The sequence below is a fragment of the Amphiprion ocellaris genome, chromosome 3, assembly GCF_022539595.1.
Source record: "Amphiprion ocellaris isolate individual 3 ecotype Okinawa chromosome 3, ASM2253959v1, whole genome shotgun sequence".
NCBI classification, from domain to species: Eukaryota; Metazoa; Chordata; class Actinopteri; family Pomacentridae; genus Amphiprion; species Amphiprion ocellaris.
In genome coordinates this window covers 40,715,787-40,735,831 of record NC_072768.1, presented here as the reverse complement: position 1 = coordinate 40,735,831, position 20,045 = coordinate 40,715,787, and the positions used below count along the sequence as shown (strand labels likewise).

The 20,045-nt window shown below is 44.0% G+C and overlaps 1 protein-coding gene across 2 annotated transcripts in view; it reads right to left on the bottom strand.

Annotated features, from left to right (window-relative positions):
• The window catches only part of smpd3 (sphingomyelin phosphodiesterase 3), a 52,509-nt gene that overhangs the window by 16,461 nt on the left and 16,003 nt on the right, over positions 1-20,045 (bottom strand). For both annotated transcript variants that reach the window (XM_055009080.1, XM_023295354.3), the window contains 4 exons: positions 14,524-15,088; positions 13,405-13,656; positions 11,156-12,047; positions 125-200 (listed from right to left, as the gene is read on the bottom strand). In XM_055009080.1, coding sequence (XP_054865055.1) covers positions 125-200; positions 11,156-12,047; positions 13,405-13,656; positions 14,524-14,825 — 1,522 coding nt within the window. In that variant the 5' untranslated portion in view covers positions 14,826-15,088. The remainder of the gene's footprint in view (positions 1-124; positions 201-11,155; positions 12,048-13,404; positions 13,657-14,523; positions 15,089-20,045) is intronic.

Genomic DNA, 20,045 nt, shown 5'->3' with positions numbered 1-20,045 from the left:
GCTTTAAATAGATCCGTGACGCCTCGGCAGCTTGAGGCCGTCGCCATGGGAACAGCAGGAGGCTGTGATGATGTCGCTGCACAAGACGGTTCAGAAACAGAACACAGACGCGTGTTGCAGTTACCTTCGATGGCGTGCAGGTGTGTGCAGGTGAGGTATCCCACAACCCTCTGCTCCTGGTGGGAGGTTCCAACGTGGACCTGCAGGTGACAGCCAATCAGAAACCAGAATTAACAACAGCAACACAGAGACAAGAACACAGTTTAACAGCTCAGGATGACAATTTCTGTTCATTTTCTCTACAACCAGCTGTGAGCATCAGTATTATGGGATGCATCGTAGTTCGAACAGTTTAATCTCCATGATGTAGAGTTCACAAAAAGATGGAAAACAACCAAGATGTGACTCAAACATCCACAAAAAGATGGAAGATGACAAAACTTTGACTCAAACCAATCACAAAAAGATGGAAAACGACACACTTGTCACAGAAAGAAGGTAAACAAAATCATCCAAAATGACCATAAAAGATGGAAAACGACCAAAATTTGATGCTAACTTTAAAAAAATGAGATAAAAAGACGACTTTGATGGAATTTATGTTGACATAGTGAAACCTCATATTCACCACAACTATAAAATAATCTCTACAGCTTCTTTATCAGTTATAGAATGGAATAATTATCTTTATCTTGTAATCATGAGACATTTTAATGGACCTGGTGCTAATTATCATCTTTAATTTATCCATCTGGTTAAATGCAGCGTTTCATAAAATCAGTTTCAGTTTTAAATGAATTGACTGGAAGCTTGTGAAGTAACCAGAGTTTAGTGTTCGCCTGCAGGCCTGTCAGCAGATATTAACTACAGATCTCCGTTTAATAAAACAAACCTGACCTTCTGCTGAAAAAGCTTCAGTCTGTTTTAAAACACCAAAAACATCTGCCTGCTTTTACCGAAGCTGAAAACATCTGCAGGTTTCATTTCCAGCTGTTTTCTGTTGAAGCAGCTCTAGAAGTGGAGTAAAAAAAGTTAAAAATCAGAATATCTCATTAATGTCATCCATCAGTTTTTGTCGGAGGTGTAAAGTCTAAAGTTATCCGGGCTCGAACCGACATAGCAGTCAGGAAAACACATCGGAGGTGTTTTACATGAAACAAGAAGGAACCAAGCAGGAGCTCCATGAGGTCTTTAACATTAAAACCAGAAAACCTTCTGTTAATTCCCCATGTTCTCCTCCCAGTGGAGCTCCTGGTTCCTGAGGAGGGGTTTTTGTGTTGCAGGATTATTTTGGGCTGCAGTCTTTCTGCTCGGTGAATCCGTCGGAGCTAAACAAGAACTCAGCGTATTATTTTTTCAACACGTCTAGGTCAGCTTTATGCATTTTTCAGCACGTCTTACTCGGCTGCAGCAGATTCTGAACATGATGAGGAGAGCAGCTCTTCATCTCCTCATCCTCTGCTTCCATCCCCAACATGAAGCCAGAACCTCCAGCATGAAGCTCCAGACTCTGGTGGTTCTGCTGTTATGATGGATCAGATGCTTAACAGTCAGACAGAAACTAAAGGACTGTTGGCAGCTGCAGCTCCACAGTAAATCAACTTGATCCCGCCAGGAAAAGCTTTTAGGGTCTCTGTTGGAATAATCCACAGAAACAGCCTTTGTTTTTATGTCGTTCTGCGGAGAACAGCTGGATGGTTTCATGACGTCATTGAGCCTCTTTCAAATACAAAAACTACCCAATCATATCACTTTAATCCAACCAAACCTCTAAACATCAAATAAACTGTCGGCTCTGTGAACTGGTTATAGGAATAAAGTTCACGGTCCAGTCATGTTACTGAAAAATCAAACTACCAGCAGGTCTGGATGAATGAGAAGCTGCTGGAGCACAGCTGTCAGTGTCCACAGGGTTCTAGAGGATCCATGAAGAAGGAAGTTCTTCCTCTAGAAGCAGAACATTAAAGCTCCACTCATCCCATGGACAAAGAAAAGGTTCTGGAGGAAAGTTCTGAGGTCAGATGGAACAAAAACTGAAGGTGAGGCCTTTAACCCCATGAACACCAAACCTACCATCAGGCATGGAGGTGGCAGTATCATGCTCTGTGAAACTGGAGCTTTACACAAAGTAAATGGAATAATGAAGAAGGAGGATCACCTCCACGTTCTTCAGGAAAACCTAAAACCATCAGCAGAAGGTGGATCTTGGACACAGTTGGATGTTTCAACAAGACAATGAGCCCAAACACACATCAGACATGGTAAAGAAATGGTTCCATCAGGTTAGAATGAAGGTTCTAGACTGGTCTCCCCAAAGTCCTGACTTAGACCCATCAAGAACCTGAAGACTGATAAAGAAACAAGTCCAATTCTGGTGCAGTTCCACTAAATGTGTCGTCTTTCTGACTCAGACTTGAGTCAGTTAAATTGATAGTATAATGATAGTGCCACCTCCATGCCGGACAGTAGGTATAGTGTCCAGAGGAGTCAAAGATAAACCAGAAGACTGAAGCCAGAAGAACCAAACTGAGGAGGAAACGGATGAATTTAACCAAATATTAACATTTCTGTTTGAATATGATCCAACATATTTAGTCATATTTCTAGAAAATTTGTAATAAATCTATGAAAGAACCAAAGTTCATGATTGTTTTAGTGACAAAGATTCACGTTTCAATGGTTCCATCATAAATCCAGATTCTAGGAGCCCCTGGAGACTCAGACTGCAGATAAATTTGGACTTCATGGAAGGATAGAAGCTTTGGTTCAGTAAATCATGTCTAGAAGATGACCTGGTATCAAATGAACTTATTCCACTGTGAAGTCTTTCTTCAGCCACAGATGAATGAAAGTAAATCTGCTGAATAAACCTTCAGATTCTTCATTAAGCAGCAGATTTAAGATCAGTTCCTGGAAACAAAAATCAGCACTTTCCTGCTGAATGATTGAAGCAGAAACTGATCAGCAGGAATAAAATGGCTGTTGTGGCTGCAGAGCTCCAATAAAACTTCTGAAGGCCACAATAAACCATTAGTCTAATTAGCTGGACGGCAAACCGAAAAACATGAAAAACAGAACATCTGATTCAGTTCCTCCTGGTGGAAGCAGCACAAACAACAAACTGCTGAGATGCTGCTTTCATTCTGAGAATAATGCTGCAGAAGATGAACTTTTTAAGGACAATTCAATGCAAAGCAACGACAAAACACAAAGTAAAACAACCAAAATGAGACAGAAATGATCAAAATGTGACACCAAGATTCCACAAAAAGAAAGAAAACAAGAAAATTTGACACAAAACAACCACAATGTGACAAAAAACAACCAGAATGCCAGACAAAAGACCAAACTGATGCAAAGTGACCAAAATATGACCCAAAATAATCCTAAAAAGATGGAAAACAAAAAAACTTGACACAAAACAACCACAATACGATTTACACCATCCAGTAACTCAAACATCTGCTGCTGTTCTTCCTTCATGGCCTCCTAAACCTCCATCAACTGGTCATATTCCAGTTTCATGGCCTCCTAAATCTCCATCAGCTGGTCGTATTCCAGTTTCCAGTGAAGCAGAGTGAATGTGATTGCTGTCGTGTTGCTGTGAGCAGATTAATCCCAAACAGGAAGTGATTGGTGTGGATGGAGGAGGTGACCTGGATCCCGAACCAGGTCCTTCTGGTCGCTGGAGGCCTCGCTGGGTTTGGGGAATTCTGCATTGATCCGCGGACGCGTTCTATTTTCAGGGTTAATCTGCTGCTTTCACAACCGGGACTCCTGGAGCGTAAACTGAGTCTGAAATAATTATATGAGGGGATGAATGTTGGGACTGGAAGCTTTAATTATGGAGCAGAGCTGCTCTCTGCAGGGAAACACTTTCATTAATATTCTGCTTCTTTCTGACAACGCACACTTTAGTCATGGTGACCTGCTGCTGCTGTACAGGGAAATATATAGAACCTCAATATATATATCCTCAAATACATCCTCATTAATATACAATCAATAAATACATCCTCCACCTGCATTCCTACCAGCACATATTTATTAATATTATAATTCATTTGACTGTAAACAGGAACATAACTCAGGACCTGAACTAATGACATGAAGCTGCCAGACGGATGTTTCCACAGAAATAACTGAACTCATCAGTGAAGGTTTGAAATGTCATAAAAAGAAGAATTATTCTGTGAAGAAGTTCCTCCTGACCTCCTCAGAGTCACCCACTTCTACATCTCCAAGAACTTCAGCATATTTCATTTCCCAAAGTATTAAAAACAATCGAAAAATGACTGAAAATCCATACAAAATCACGCAAAAAAAAATAAATAAAATGAACTAAACCTCCTTCTTCATGGTTGTAATGTTTTATAGAGGTGCAGGACTTTGTGTTGTAGTGGAAAATGAGTCCACAGTGGGGTAAAATGAGTCCACAGTGAGGTAAAATGAGTCCACTGTGAGGTAGAATGGGGCTACAGTGATAAAAATGAGTCCACAGTGGGATAAATTGAGGCTACGGTGGGGCAAAACGAGTCCACGGTGGGGTAAAATGAGGCTACGGTGGGGTAAAATGAGGCTACAGTGGCATAAAATGAGGCTACAGTGGGGTAAAATGAGTCCACAGTGGGGTAAAATGAGGCTACAGTGGGGTAAAATGAGGCTACAGTGGAGTAAAACGAGTCCACAGTGGGGTAAAATGAGGCTACGGTGGGGTAAAATGAGGCTACAGTGGGGTAAAATGAGGCTACAGTGGGGTAAAATGTGGCTACAGTGGGGTAAAATGAGGCTACAGTGGGGTAAAATGTGGCTACAGTGGGGTAAAATGAGGCTACAGTGGAGTAAAACGAGTCCACAGTGGGGTAAAATGAGTCCACAGTGGGGTAAATTGAGGCTACAGTGGGGTAAATTGAGGCTACAATGGGGGAAATGAGGCTACAGTGGGGGAAAAAGTCCAGAGACTTCATGTGTTGACCACCAGCATCAGAAACATTTCTTCCAACCCCTGAGTTCTGTGTGAAGTTCTTTAAGATTCAGATTCAGACAACTTTATTTGTCCCCAGGGGGCAATTAAAACCGTTCCAAGGGTTTGGTGGTTCCCGAGGATAGAACCGTTCCAGACTGAAGACAGGAATCTGCTGCAGGTTCCCATCAGTCTGCAGCTGCATTAGTGCATTACTCCTTCCTGCTTCCTGCATTAAAGCTGCATGTCGTGTTGCATCTCTGACTGCTCACAGCCTAATGGACTCCATCAGGAGAACATGGCAGGAAGCTCCTGGTGCTCTATAAATAATGACTTCATGTGCAGCCCAGTCACTGTGGAGAACCATCCAGAACCTCCATCTGGTCCCTTAGAACCGGCAGAGTCTCTATACCTTCAGACTACCAACATTTACTGTCCACACCTGTTACAGCCTCTTTAAAATTGAGTTAAGGCTCAAACAAACAAAGAGACCGGCAACATATGAACTGGACACAGACATGGCAGGTAAGTTGATGAAGGGAAAAAACCCCAGCTTTATTTATGAATAACTGAACTAATCAAGGTAGTAATAATGGTGAAAGAAAAGGGCTGTAGCTGCTGGCCAAAAGGAACAAAAGAGGGGTGGTGAACATGGCTAACCCTGCAATGGGCTCTCGGACCAGTCACCACCCTCTACTAAACTGCCTAACCATAAATAACTGCTACAAAAGAAAAAAACAGCGAAAACAGGACTATCAGCAACTACCGCCTAACTAAAACAACAAAACCCAGCAATCTAAACATGCATGGGGAGGGAATGAATCAAATACCTGAAAAGAAAGAACTCGTTGTTAATCACAAAACAAAAGTTTACCAACACAAACAAAAACCCCTCACGCGTTTGTCCGGGGAGGATGTGTGGCTTGGTAGTGCTCCAATCTCTGCTCTGACTGCTGCTCTCTCCTGCCTCCCTAAATACCCTCCTCCTCCTCCCTAAGTGCTAACAGCACTCAGGTGTGCTGCAGTTGCACAGGTAAAGGGAGGAGGGAGATCAGAGAGAGCAAGGAGAGACACAGCAGCCAGCCACATGTAACACCCCCCCCCATAAGATGTTGCGTGGAGGTTCGCCCCAACCTACACGCAACATACACGTGACAACGCATCTGCCAATACATTTCTCTCACCCCTAATATGTTTAACCTCTAGATTAAACGATTGCAGTGAGAGCGACCAGCGCATGATTCTCTGGTTTTTATTCCGCATTTGTTGAATGGAAGCCAAGGTCTGTATACACAATAACTGGACCTGAGGTGGAGCCGACATACACCTCAAAACAGAATAAGGCCAAAACTAGGGCAAGTGCCTCCTTCTCAATGGTGGAATATACACGCTGATGGCTGTTAAATTTCTTTGAGAAGTAGGAGATCAGATGCTTGACACCATTCTCATCGTCCTGGAGGAGGACAGCACCGGCTCCTACGTAACTTGCGTCTACTGCTAGCTTGAACGGACGGTCAAACACTGGCACAGCGAAAACAGGGGCGTTTGATAACAGTGCCTTTACACAATCGAAAGCACGCTGACAGTCGTCTGACCAATAAAAACGCCTTTTTGGGCTAAGGAGGTCTGTGAGTGGGGCGGCGACAGCCGAGAAGTTCTTACAAAAACTATGATAATACCCCGCCATTCCCAGAAAGCGACGTAGCTGACGCCAAGAAGCAGGAGCAGGGAACGACAGGATCGCCTCCACCTTCGCCTCTACTGGCCCAACTTGCCCACGACCCACAACCTTTCCTAGATATGTGACAGTGGCCTGACCAAATTCACATTTTGCCAAGTTGAGGGTCAGATTGGCAGCACGTAGCCGCGCAAACACTGCCCCTAGCTGCTGAATATGGTCCACCCACGATCTCGAATACACCACTATATCGTCGAGGTAAGCCTCACAACCAGGTAAACCATGTAAAACAGTGTTGAACAAATGCTGAAACGTTGCCGGGGCATTTCTTACGCCGAGCGGCATAACCGTATACTGCAAAAAGGCGTCTGGAGTGACAAACGCAGTTATCTGTTTAGCGCGCAAAGTCAAAGGTACCTGCCAATAGCCTTTAAGGAGATCTAGCTTTGTCACATAAGTAGCACTGCCGACATGATCTACACAGTCATCGATTCGAGGGAGTGGATAACAATTGGGCTTAGTGACACCATTAACTTTACAGAAGTCCGTACAAAAACGATCAGATGAATTGGACTTCACCGACAGGAGACACGGTGAACTCCACGAGCTGGAGCTCTGTTTGGCAGTGCAGTTCTCCAGCATATAGTTGACCTGTTTTTGTAGGCGAGCACACTTCTCCAGATTTACCCGATAAGCATGCTGCTTAATCGGAGAAGAGTCACCTACATCAATATCATGCTCAAGGACATTAGTTTGTGTGGGCACATCAGAAAACAACGAAACATTCGATTTAATTAACTGGACCACATCCTCACACTGGGACTCAGTGAGGTGCAAAAAACACTCGTCAAGTTTAGACAACATTGCCGAATTCTGCAGTCTGCCTTGGACCACAGCTAGGGACGGACCCACCATGTCCTCGAGGTCAGCTGCAGCCACCGTAGGCAGCACCCCGGGGGTTCCAGCACCGGACAGCTCCTCTGCCACCTGGGAACTCACCGCGGCTTCAGCACTGGACAGCGCCAGCACGGTGTTGTGCACTTCACTGCCAGGAGTCGGATGAGTAGATTCCCTGCAGAGGTAAGGCTTCAACATGTTTACATGACACACTCGGTTACGTCGTTTACGGTCAGGGATGGCTACAATGTAATCTCAATCACCTAGTTTCTCCTTGACCACATAAGGACCGCTGTAACGAGCTTGTAGAGCCAAACCGGGGACAGGCAACAAAACTAACACTGTGTCACCGGGACTGAAGCTTCTGTTTTTAGCGTCTTTATCAAACCATCACTTCATTTTAGCCTGAGTAACGGACATATTTTGCTTCGCTAATTCACACGCACGGTGAAGTTTACCATGAAAGTTTGAAACATAATCACACAGATTCTGTGGTTTGTTATCACCCAGCCACTTTTCCTGCAGGAGTTTTAATGGGCCGCGCACAGTGTGCGCGAACACCAGCTCCGCTGGACCAAACCCCAAAGACTCCTGAGGTACCTCGCGAGCCGCAAACAGGAGGAGATGAACGCCCTCATCCCAGTCCTTTTCAACCTCAAAACAATATGCCTGGAGCATGCTCTTTAGTGTGGAATGAAAACGCTCCAGAGCACCTTGGCTTTCTGGATGGTAAGCGCTAGAATAGTGATGAGTAATATCCAGCTGTTTCATGATCTGCGCAAAGACTCGTGACATAAAGTTGGAGCCTTGGTCAGTTTGTATTTCCTTAGGCAACCCTAACTGCTCCTGGTCGTGGTTAGCGCCTTGCATGGCAGCTTCCGCCATCAGTGTGTGAATGTGTGTGTGAATGGGTGAATGTGATGTATAATGTAAAGTGCTTTGGGTATCGTTACAGGTATAGTAAAGCACTATATAAATACTGACCATTTACCATTAATGGATACTGGGGAATTATTTGATTGGGTTTTCCACAAACTTGACACACATGGCAGGTTTTGCAGTGTTGTTGCACATCGTGTTTCAATCCAGGCCAGAAAAAACACCACAAAATGTGATCATATGTTTTGTTAACACCTAACTGACCAGCAAGCGGGTTGTCATGTGCCAACTTCAAAATCTCAGTGCAATACCTATTAGGGACAACAATTTGTGTCAAAACACTCCAATCATCCTGCGTGGAAGCATGTGGCAGCATCCATTTACGCATCAATATCCCATCCTTTATAAAATAACAGGTGGACAACTTCTCAGCTTCAGACTCAGGCACAACAGCATCAAAAGAAGCTGAGAGAGTCACATCATGCTTTTGTTCTAACAAACTACTCACGAGACATGCAGATTTTTGCATTTAAGTCCTCAGCCACAGAGGAGCCAACAACCGGTGTTGCCAGAACAACCACAGAACGAGAAGGAGCAGAAGTGGCTGAAGTTTATATTTTCTCCATCAGCCATAAAACTGTCATCTAAAGCTATGTCATTATCATTCAACAAATCCTGCTTTTGCCTTTCAGACATAGCACGAGTGACAGCACAGACAGGAAATACCTCAGGAAATGTCTGCTCCAGCTCATCTGGATGCTCTGAAATATGGACTGCAGTAACTTCTGGATTTAAAAGAACTTTACCACCGGCCAAGTCATTACCCAAAATGAGGGACACCCCGTCAATGGGAAACCGAGAGGCAACACCTACCACCACCTGCCCTTTTACCAGATCTGACTCTAAGTGTATGGTATGGAGTGGAAGCAGCACGAACTGCATCCCAAACCCCCGAACTAGCGCACTGGAGTTCGTTGAAGACTTCCCCAACAGCAGCAACATTCCTTGTAAAAGGACTGACTGTGAAGCAGCGCTGTCCCTCAGGATGTTAATGGGGACTTTTAGCCCTCCCTCCGTCAATGAAACCGAACCTTTCATCACAAAAGGAGCGTACATGTCGAGGTCAGTTTTAGCGCCACTAGTGGTGGATAAGAGCTGCTCAGACGGTAAGGATTTAGTTTTCATTAAGTTTACTGCTTTTGTCAGTTTATTTTTCCTATTCAGGGCAAAACACTGGTTCATGGTGTGTCCTCGCTTTTTACAATAAAAACACACAGGTTTATCTCTAGCATCTGCTGTCTCCTTGTTAACATCTTTATTAAGTCCCTGAAAGTTTTGCTTCCCTACAAAAGGGAAAGGCTCAGCTGTGGAAGCGCTGCACTCAGAGGACGAGAAAAAACTCCCAAAGCTGTCTCTGTGCGTCAGAACGTACTCGTCTGCCAGCACCGCTGTGTCCGAAACTGTTGTCACCTTCTGTTCAGTAACGTAGGTGGAAATCCACTCAGGAAGACAGTTTTTAAAATCTTCTAGCAGGATCAGATTCCTGAGTTTACCAAAGTCATCTGCCTGCTTAGATTGGCACCAACAATCACACAGAACTTCTTTTTCGCGACCAAATTCACAGTAAGTTTGATGTTCCGATTTCTTAAACTTATGAAACTTCTGTCGATAAGCCTCCGGCACTAACTCGTACGCATGCAGCCCAGCCGCTTTTACTCTATCGTAGTCCAAGCACTGATCAGGGGACATGCAAATATAAGCAATTTGAGCTTTTCCCATCAATACTGACTGCAATAACAGAGTCCACACAGTCCTAGGCCACTTAAGGGTATTGGCAACACGTTCAAACATAACAAAATACGAATCAATATCTGCCTTTAACTTCACTAGAACCCTTTAGAACGGTTTATTTTAGGCCTCATTTGGGTTATTTTTGTTTATTTTATGTCTCATATTAGTATTTTTTCTCATTTTGCTCATTTTTGGCCTCATTTAGTTTGTTCTTTGTCACTTTGTGCATCATTTGGTTCATTTTGTGCCATTCTGGTCATTTTAACTGAAGCAGCGCCGTTTGCTGTTTGTTTAAATGTTCAATAAGACAGTTCTCTAAAATCAATGAATAAACTTGATTGTGACTCAAAAATATGTCTAAAACAATCAAGTTAGACTTTATGAAGTGTAGAAATAAACAGAAAAACCGTCTCAGCTTCAGATTACAGAGCAGATAAAACCCAGAAAGGTTTCTCCTTTTAATGAATAATTGTGATTATTTCTGTGCAGCTCTGTTCATATCTGGAAATGTTTCACTACAGACAGGATGCTGGAACACAGAACACAACTAATCACTTTAATCAGCTTCATCTACCAATAAAATCCTGAATTCTTTTAATATGAATGGCAGGAAAAAACCTCCGTCTTGTTATTTTCTGATATCGTGCAGCTTCATATTAAAGCTCAAACATGAGAAAAATACAATAGCGTTACTTTTAAACCAACAACTAAATAAGGAAGGTATGCTTTTGCCTTGCTGACATGTTTCCTCTGTCTGATGACGCTCTGAAGACTGCAGATGCAGTGGAAACATGTCAGCTAGGTAAAACCACTTTCCTTATTTAGTTGTTTGTTTAAAAGTAATGCCATTCTATAGTAAGAAATGACAAAATTACCATAATCTAACTGACACGAGAGAAAACTTTCCCACCATGTGATCATTAAGATTAAACCAGGTAAGCTCTCACCTTGGCGAACAGCGCCCCCTTGGCTGCCAGCGCGTCCTCGCCACGCCCGTTGGGGTAGCACTCGTAGCGGGCGTCCAGGATGGGGTATCGGCTGGCCAGCATCAGGCCGCTGTTCAGGAACTTGAACCTGGAGCAGCAGCCCTTCCAGCCGTAGCGGCCGACGTCGCTCAGCACGTAGGGGAAGTACCGGTGCAGCTGCCGGCGCAGCCGCGATGTCGCTCCATGGTCGAACACTTCCTGCAACGCCAGGAAGTCCAGGTTGGCGGGAAAAAAGGCGGAGACATCGTGCTCGAAAGTCTCGTCTCCGTGGCGACGTTTCCGTCCCGGACGCTTAAAGACGGAGGTCCGCGGAACATGTGAGAGCGTGTTGTTGGAGGAGATCCCGATGCCGCCATCACCGTGGTAACGGGCCAGCGACTCCCGGGAGGCCGTCATGGAGTCGCCGCCGCCGGCCTCCCGGTGGTTCCCCGTCTCCTCCTCATCCGGGTCCGGCTCCGGGGCGCTTATGCTGATCTGGACCCCCGAGGCGTGCAGCGGGCAGTCGGGCTTTGGCGCCACGTCCCCGTGCATGGCACAGTCATGGTTACTGGGGGCATGCACGGGGCAGTCAGCCTCCCCGGTGCTGTGGGCAGGGCAGTCGGAGCTGCTGGTTCCGTTTGGGTGCAGCGGACAGTCGCCTGCAGGGGGCACTGCGTCGGGGTGGGTGGGGCATTGGTCGCCTGCGGGGGGGTGGATGGGGCAGTCGGCTGCACCGGGCGGGTGGATCGGACACTCAGTGGGCGGTTCTGGTTCAGTGTCGGCGGGTCCGTTGGTGGTGGGGGTTTGGTCCGGACGCTGGTCCAAAGAGGAAGTACGACGGAAACCGGTGGTGAGACTGCTGAAGGACGCAGCGCTGAAAAAAACACAAAGAGACGTTTAAAAATCTGAGTTTTACTGCAGATGACTCCAAAATAACTTCACCAATTAACAGTATAGCTTAGCCAATGCTAGCAAAAAGTCCAAGCTAGCTAGTGGTAGGGGAAGCTAGTATATCATATCGTTATCAGTTCAACATAAATTCAGCTTGAATTTATTTCATGGTTCTTATCCAAGTTGTTTCTCCTGACTAGATCCTTGGTGTGTTGGATCTATGATTAAAGCGTCTGATAAATGAAACTGTAGAATTGTAGTTAGCTAGCTAGAAAAGCCACAGGAAGCCGATTAGCCTCCAGCAGCTTTGTCTAGCTATCCATCCATTTTATTCCGCTCATCTGAATCAGATGTCCAAACCACCTCAGCTGGTTCCTTTAGAGGTGAAGGATCAGCAGCTCTACTCTGAGCTCCCTCTGGATGTCTGAGCTTCTCCCCCTATATCTAAGGCTGAGCCCACACACCCTACAGAGGAAGCTCATTTCAGACGCTTGTATCCATGATCTCATTCTTTCAGTCACTACCCAGAGCTCATGACCATAGGTGAGGGTTGGAACGTAGATGGATGGTAAACTGAGAGCTTCTCCTTGAGGCTCAGCTCCCTCTTCACCACGATGGTTCGGTACAACGCATTCATTACTGCTGACGCTGCACCAATCCTCCTGTCCATCTCTAGCGCCATTTTCCCATCACTTGTGAACAAGATCCCGAGACACTTGAACTCCTTCACTTGGGGAAGCATCTCCCTCCCAACCCAGAGGGAGCAATCCATTGGTTTCCATCAGAGAACCATGGCCTCGGATTTGGAGGTTCTGATCCACATCCCCACTGCTTCACACTCGGCTGCAAACCGCTCCAGTGCTGCTGAAGGTCTGATGAAGCCAACAGAACCACATCATCTGCTAAAGTCACCAGAGACCACCTGGTGGCCGAGCCTTGGGGCCCCATGTGTCTCAGTCGGGTACAGCCTGAATAAGTAACACAGGGTCGCCGACCGGTGGGCCACCACTCACTGGACAGGAAACTGGAGTTGCTATGCCCACTAAGCAGGAGCGGGTGCCTGGGTGCACTGCCCCCTGGTGGTGTAGACTAGTTCTGGGGACGTGGAACGTCACCTCACTGGGGGGAAGGAACCTCAGCTGGTGGAGGTGCAGCGATACCGGCTAAATATAGTTGGGCTCACCTCCACGCACAGCAAGGGTTCTGGAACCAGAATCCTGGAGAGGGGTTGGACTCTCTTCTTTTCTGGAGCATAGCGTAGCGTTACCAGGTCAACATAAAGTTTAGGTTAGTGGTTCCTCTGTTAGTTCTGCTGTGAACTTGGACCAGCAGCTCCTCACCTGATGGATGTGTTGGTGGGCGAGTCAATGTAGATCTTGATCTGAGGCCGGCTGGCTCCATTGCGGATCCTCCTGCCGACTTCCCTGGCTCTCCGGTGGGTGTCGGACAGGTTGTTGAACCGGGCCAGGGAGTCAGGCAGCAGGCAGACGTTAGCGCTGCAGAAGCAGAAGTTCCGGCCCTGAGGCCTCCACTCCCCGGTCCCGGCGCCGCCCGGCCCGGCTTGGCCCTGCTCGGCCTGGTGCTTGTCTGGTCTGCAGAGGAACAGAGGAAACAGACGATCCATGGTTCAGATGTTTCCTTTGATCAGGAGGTTGATTAAACTGTTGGGTCTAAACATTAATATAGAACCAGCAGCTGGTTAGCATTAGCTTAGCATCAGACTTGGAGGTAGAGAGCAGAACTTCCAAAAATCAGATAAACGTTAAAAACACTGGAGTAAAGTTTATAAAATGCTGCTTTTGTGACATAACATCTGAGTAATATAGACAGATGGGAGGGTGTAGTGTGTCTTTGTGGTTTTTTTAGTGTGTCGTGGTGGTTTTGTGTCTCTTTGCACCTCTTTGTGGTTGTTTTGTGTCTCTTTGTGGTTGTTTTGTGTCTCTGTAGTTGATAGGTGTCCTTTTGTGGTTGTTTGTTTTTTGTGGTGGTTTTGTCAGTTCAATTCAATTCAATTCAATTTTATTTATATAGCACCAATTACAGTCAAATTGTCTCCAGACACTTTCCAGAACCCATATGAACCCCCAGAGCAGCCCTAAGGAGACAGTGGCAAGAGAAACACCCTTTAACAGGAAGGAAGAAATCTGGAGCAGAACCTGGATCTTTAGGTGGGGGAACCCATCTGCTGCTGGAAGGAGGGTTGAGAGGGACAGAAGAGGTAGAGGGATAGAGGAGTAGAGGGGTAGAGGTAAAGGGGTAGGGATGAGGGAAGAGGGGGGTGGGGAACAAGGAACATATAACATACGATTTTGTGTCTCCTTGACTGTTGCTCTCACAGCTCCACAGTGTTCAGTCAGATGTTACCTGTTGTGTTATCTGTTGTGTCATATGCCGTGTCACCTGTCGTGTTAGCTGTTGTGTTACCTGTTGTTTTATCTGTATGTCAGGTGAGCACTCACCTGCGGTAGGTGTACAGGTAGGGCTGGCGGACGGCCTGCAGCGGGGCCCAGACGATGAAGCCCAGCAGGGCGAAGGGCAGCGATGCGAGGAGCAGCAGTAGGTAGAGTGGCACTGAAACGAGGATGCAGAGCGACAGGAAGGAGCAGGGGTCCTGAGAGCGCCGCTGCTTCTCCAAAGAGGTGGCCACGCAGGACGCCAGCAGCCGGTCCAGCAGCCAGTAGCACGGGAACACCAGCATCCACGACAGCCCATCCAGGAAGTGCAGGCAGGCACTGGTGTAGGGGGTGCTGTGGAGCACCATCACGTCCTGCTCTCTGGCCACTCCTACATACACTCTCTGCACAGGTGAGCACAGGTGAGGTCTGTCTGCAGGTCGGCCAACAGGAGTAAGAAATAACGCTGTAGACCCTCCCCCCTGCTGGAGAAGCTGCTCTACATGGTTTGGAGGTTCTCTGGACTCAGGTGAGCGTCTCTCAGCTCAGCAGGTGGAACCTCCACAGGTGAGGTCGCCCAGGTGACGGGCGGCAGCCATGACGAAAGCTTCTGATCGGGGACTTGCTGGACCTGCACAGGATCAGACAGACAAGGAGGAAGTTCAGCAACACATTCTGATGTTTGTGTTCCTCATGAGAACTTTAAAGTCCAGAAACTACAGGTGGAGATGTTCCAGAGAAGATCAGCCTCCAGTAGTCCTCAACAGCAGAAATGCATCAGGACAGTACACACAGTAATAAAAACACACTATAATATAATACACAATAATAATAACACACAACATTAAAATACACAGTAATAACACAGTAATATAATACACAACTTAACACACAAGAATATTAATACACAATATTAAAATACACAATATAATAATACTAGTGCTAATGCTAACTCTAATGCTAATGCCAAAGCTAATGCTAGGGTTTTTTATGGTTATTGTGTCAAAAAAAAACACTAAGATTTCAGTCCATGATGTTGTGTTTTCAAGACAAAAACTGAAGTAAATAACAGTGTTGTTAATGCTAATGCTACTTAGCAGGACCTGCTAAAGTAAGACCCATGTTGTCAACAAAACAATAAGATATTAGTCTTTGATATTGTGTTTTCAAGACAAAAACTGAAGTAAATATCAATGTTGTTAATGCTAATGCAAAAGTTAATATTAATGCTAATGCTAGGCTAGCAGGACCTGCAAATGTAAAACTCACTTTGTCAACAAAAAACAAAGATTTCAGTCCATGATGTTCTGTTTTCAAGACAACAACTGAAGTAAATATCAACGCAATATAATAGCACACAACATTAAAATACACAACATGCCAACAGCAATAACACAACATCATGTAGAACTTTATTAATGCAACAATAGCCTCAATACCAATGTTCTGCTAACGTGTTGAAGCACAACATAATTTAAAAGTTCTCACACCATCACCTTTTTGTGACTTTGTGCTCTGGTGTTTCTAGAAGTTCTGAAACTAGCGGGCAGGAGCTAGCCAGCTAGCTTGTTAGCCGCCAAAAACAACAAAAACAAGACACAAAGTGACAAAAACGAGACAGCTAGCTTGTTAGCAGCCAGGCTAGCACAAAAGTGTGTTCGTTCTTCTAATGTGTTAAAGTATAAAATATGAAATGTTCTCATATCTTTCTGTGCTTTCACCATGAAACAGTAATGCTACCCTGTAAGCTAACAACCGCAGAGCTGCTAGCAGTTAGCAAAGAGTCCTTTAAACTTTCATATATTTTCTTAAAAGTAATTCTGTCAAACATTCTCAAATCTGTCCCAGTTTATTTCAGTTGGTTTTTCTTAAAATGTGAATCTTAATTTTTCAGTGAAATTATTAAAATACACTGGAGCTTCTGAATGTCTGCTAGCTAGCAGCACTAAACCATTAGCTTGTTAGCAGCCAGGCTAACACAAAACTGTGTTCGTTTGTGTTACAGCACAAAATATGATATGTTCTCATATGATCACCTTTCTGTGCTTTCACCATAAAACAGTAATGCTAACCTGTAAGCTAACAACCCCAGTGCTACTAGCAGTTAGCAAAGATTCCTTTAAACTTTCATATTTGTTCTAAAGAATTAAAATCTGTCCCAGTTTATTTGCGTTTCATTAAAATGTGAATCTTAATTTTAAGTGAAATTATTAAAGTACACTGAAGCTTCCGAATGTTTGCGAGCTAGCAGCACTAAACAATTAGCTTGTTAGCAAAAAGGCTAACACAGAGCTAACCTGTTTCATTAACAATAAAGATTAAACCAAACATTTTTACAGTTTCATGTTAAACTCTAATGTGAATTACAACCATGAGTCTGATTATCAGCTACAGTCAAATATGCTAAGCTACGAGCTAATTCCTGCTAGCTTCATACCAGCGGTGGATTGTAAACAACCTGTTTATTCTGAGCAGCTAAACGTGTGCAAACCCATAAAACAAATACATACAGATTCAAACTTCTCCAAAGACATCACGTTTATCAGGCTGAATGTTGGAAGTAAAGATCCTGAGTTAGCTTCCAGAGCTAACCACCATCATCATCATCCATCCCATAATAACCCAGAGCTTCCACAGCATGTTTGTTAGTGGGAGGAAAATCTAATATTAATTATGAGCTGAACGAGCTGATCTGTCAGTCACAGATGAATAACTGAATTCAGTGGAAACAAAAGAGGAAAGCTGTGTTTGAGCACAAATACAGATTCAGCAGTTTAAATAATTAAAGTGGTCCTGACAGAGAGAGCAGCAGCTGGAGATAAGAAGCAGAACAGCTGAAGATCAATAAACAGCTAAACTAAACGGCTTCTTCCTGCTCAAAACGTCCCCGAACGCCTTTTAACCGACACCAGGATTGATCCAGCAGCACCAATAAATAATGAACCGACTCATTCATGTCAACACAAAGAGAGTCTGACCTCACAGTGACCTCACAGTGACTCCTGAACCCACCTGAGCTTTAACTCCAAAACACTAAACAAACCAACCGGATAACACTCTGTTGTTTGTCTTTTTGTCGCTTTATGTCGTGTTTTTGTTTTCTGTTTTGTTTCTGTCGTTTTGTGTCTTCTTTTTGTTGTTTTGTGTCGTGTTTTTGGTCGCTTTGCCGTGTTTTTGTGTCGTGTTTTTGTTGTTTTGTGTCTTCTTTTTGTTTTGTCGTGTTTTTGTCGTTTTGTGTTGTGATTTTGTAGTTTTGTGTCGTGTTTTTGTTGTTTTGTGTCGTGTTTTTGTCGTTTTGTGTCTTCTTTTTGTTTTGTCGTATTTTTGTCGTTTTGTGTTGTGATTTTGTAGTTTTGTGTCGTGTTTTTGTCGTTCCACACAGGAAGTAGAGATCCACACAGGAAGTAGAGATCCAGACACGAAGTAGAGATACAGACAGGAAGTAGAAAGACGTAAAACCAAGCCTCAGAAACACGACCAGTAACACCCACATGTGAGGCAGTGACATCACTGATCTCCCAGCATGCCTCAGGGACTCCGTTCTCATGGCAACGTGTCCTCAGAGTTTTATTGGAGCTGCTGAAGCTCCACTTTTATGGTCCAATGACGTCACTGATACCTGAGTCACATGACCAGGTGAGAAACACAGTCAGACTAAAACCACATCTCCCATGAGCCTCTCTTCCTGGACTGGTTTCAGATGGTAGACTTTATTTAAGGTAGATATATATATATATATATATATATATATATATATATATATATATATATATATATATATGTATATACATATGTGTGTAACAGTGGTGGATGCGATTAAAAATTTTTATCGAATTAATTACAGGCTTTGTAATTAATTAATCGCAATAATTGCAGTTCTGTCAAATAGCAATATTTGACACAATAAGTGAAGTTTTTCAATTCAAATAAAATTGTGGTTGACAGTTGAATCAATGAATAGACATATACGTGTTTATAATTTAAAATTTATTTTAAAAAAGGAAAATGGGACATATAGAAAAAAGTGATTTTGATGACTTAAAGCCTGAATTTATTTGTTTTTTCCACTGTATGGCACATAAAATCAGCATAAGTAGTTCAAGGAGCTTCAGTAAGTTGAAAATCCAGAGATTCATTCTGTTTTCATCTTTTCTGGGTCTGATAAATGGTGGAATTTTGATGTTTCTTTTTATAGGAATATTTTTATTTATGTAATTTTTTTTTTATAAACAAAAATTTTATAATTAAGTTATTAAAAGAGATATTTTTGTTGTTTAGGTTATTCCTCCTCCAAGGAGGCAGAGCCTCGACGGAGTAAAAACTTAAACCACAAAAATGTTTCATTTCTATTTATCTGCATTTTTTATCTGTCTGCTACATTCACAGATTACTGCAAATCTAAGTGCAATTATAGCGATTTTATTCAACATTTTAAGACTTTCTGTAAACTCAAGCACTGTCTAGAAAAGTGGTCTATTATGGGATGGCTACACCGTTAGCATGACTCGTAGCTAACGTTAGCTCTGGTGCTAACAGCAACATGTTTTACATTGAGGTGATACCGTCGGCTTGAAGTGACGCAGTGATCAGAAAACTCTTTGTTGTACAATTTACACACAACCAGGCTTTTATCCAAGCTACCATCAGGAAGATTTTTAAAAGGAAACCTTCTGTCCAACAAGCTCAATCTCATCTTCCTTCACTGTTCACCAGTGCCTGACTTCACTCAGTGCTTCCTGTGCTTCTTCTTCATGGCTACAAACAGACTTTAGGTTCATTACCGCCACCTACTGGGCTGGAGTGTTCATCAGAGTTACTGGTGTGCCAGAAAAGAGGGAACTGAGGAGGGTGCAATTAATTTTTATTATTTTTAACACGTTGTTTTCTGCTGCAATTAATTAATCGAAATTAACTCGTTAAAGTCCCAGCCCTGATATATATAAATGATAAATGGTGAAAGGTTGGGATCAAACCTGTGAACTCTCCACTGAAGGAGTTCTGACCTTTTCTTTCATCTTCTCTCTCCTTCATGTCTGCAGCAAACTGAGATCTGAAAAACCTGAAGCTGAGCAGCTCTGGACCCAAAAGAACACAGAACCTCTAGAACCACTAGAACTGCTTGAAATAGAACCACTAGAACTGCTAAAACTAGAACCACTAGAACCACTAGAACCGCTAGAACTAGAACTACTAGAACCGCTAGAACTAGAAACACTAGAACCTCTAGAACCACTAGAATCACTAGAATTAGAACCACTAGAACTGCTAGAACCACTAGAACCGCTAGAACTAGAGCCACTAGAGCCGCTAGAATTAGAACCACTAGAACTGCTAGAACCACTCGAACCGCTAGAACTAGAGCCACTAGAGCCGCTAGAATTAGAAGCACTAGAACCGCTAGAACCACTAGAACCACTAGAATCACTACAACTAGAACCACTAGAACCGCTAGAACTGGAGCCACTAGAACCGCTAGAACTAGAAGCACTAGAACCCCTAGAACCACTAGAATCACTAGAACTACTAGAACTGCTAAAACTAGAACCGCTAGAACTAGAGCCACTAGAGCCGCTAGAATTAGAAGCACT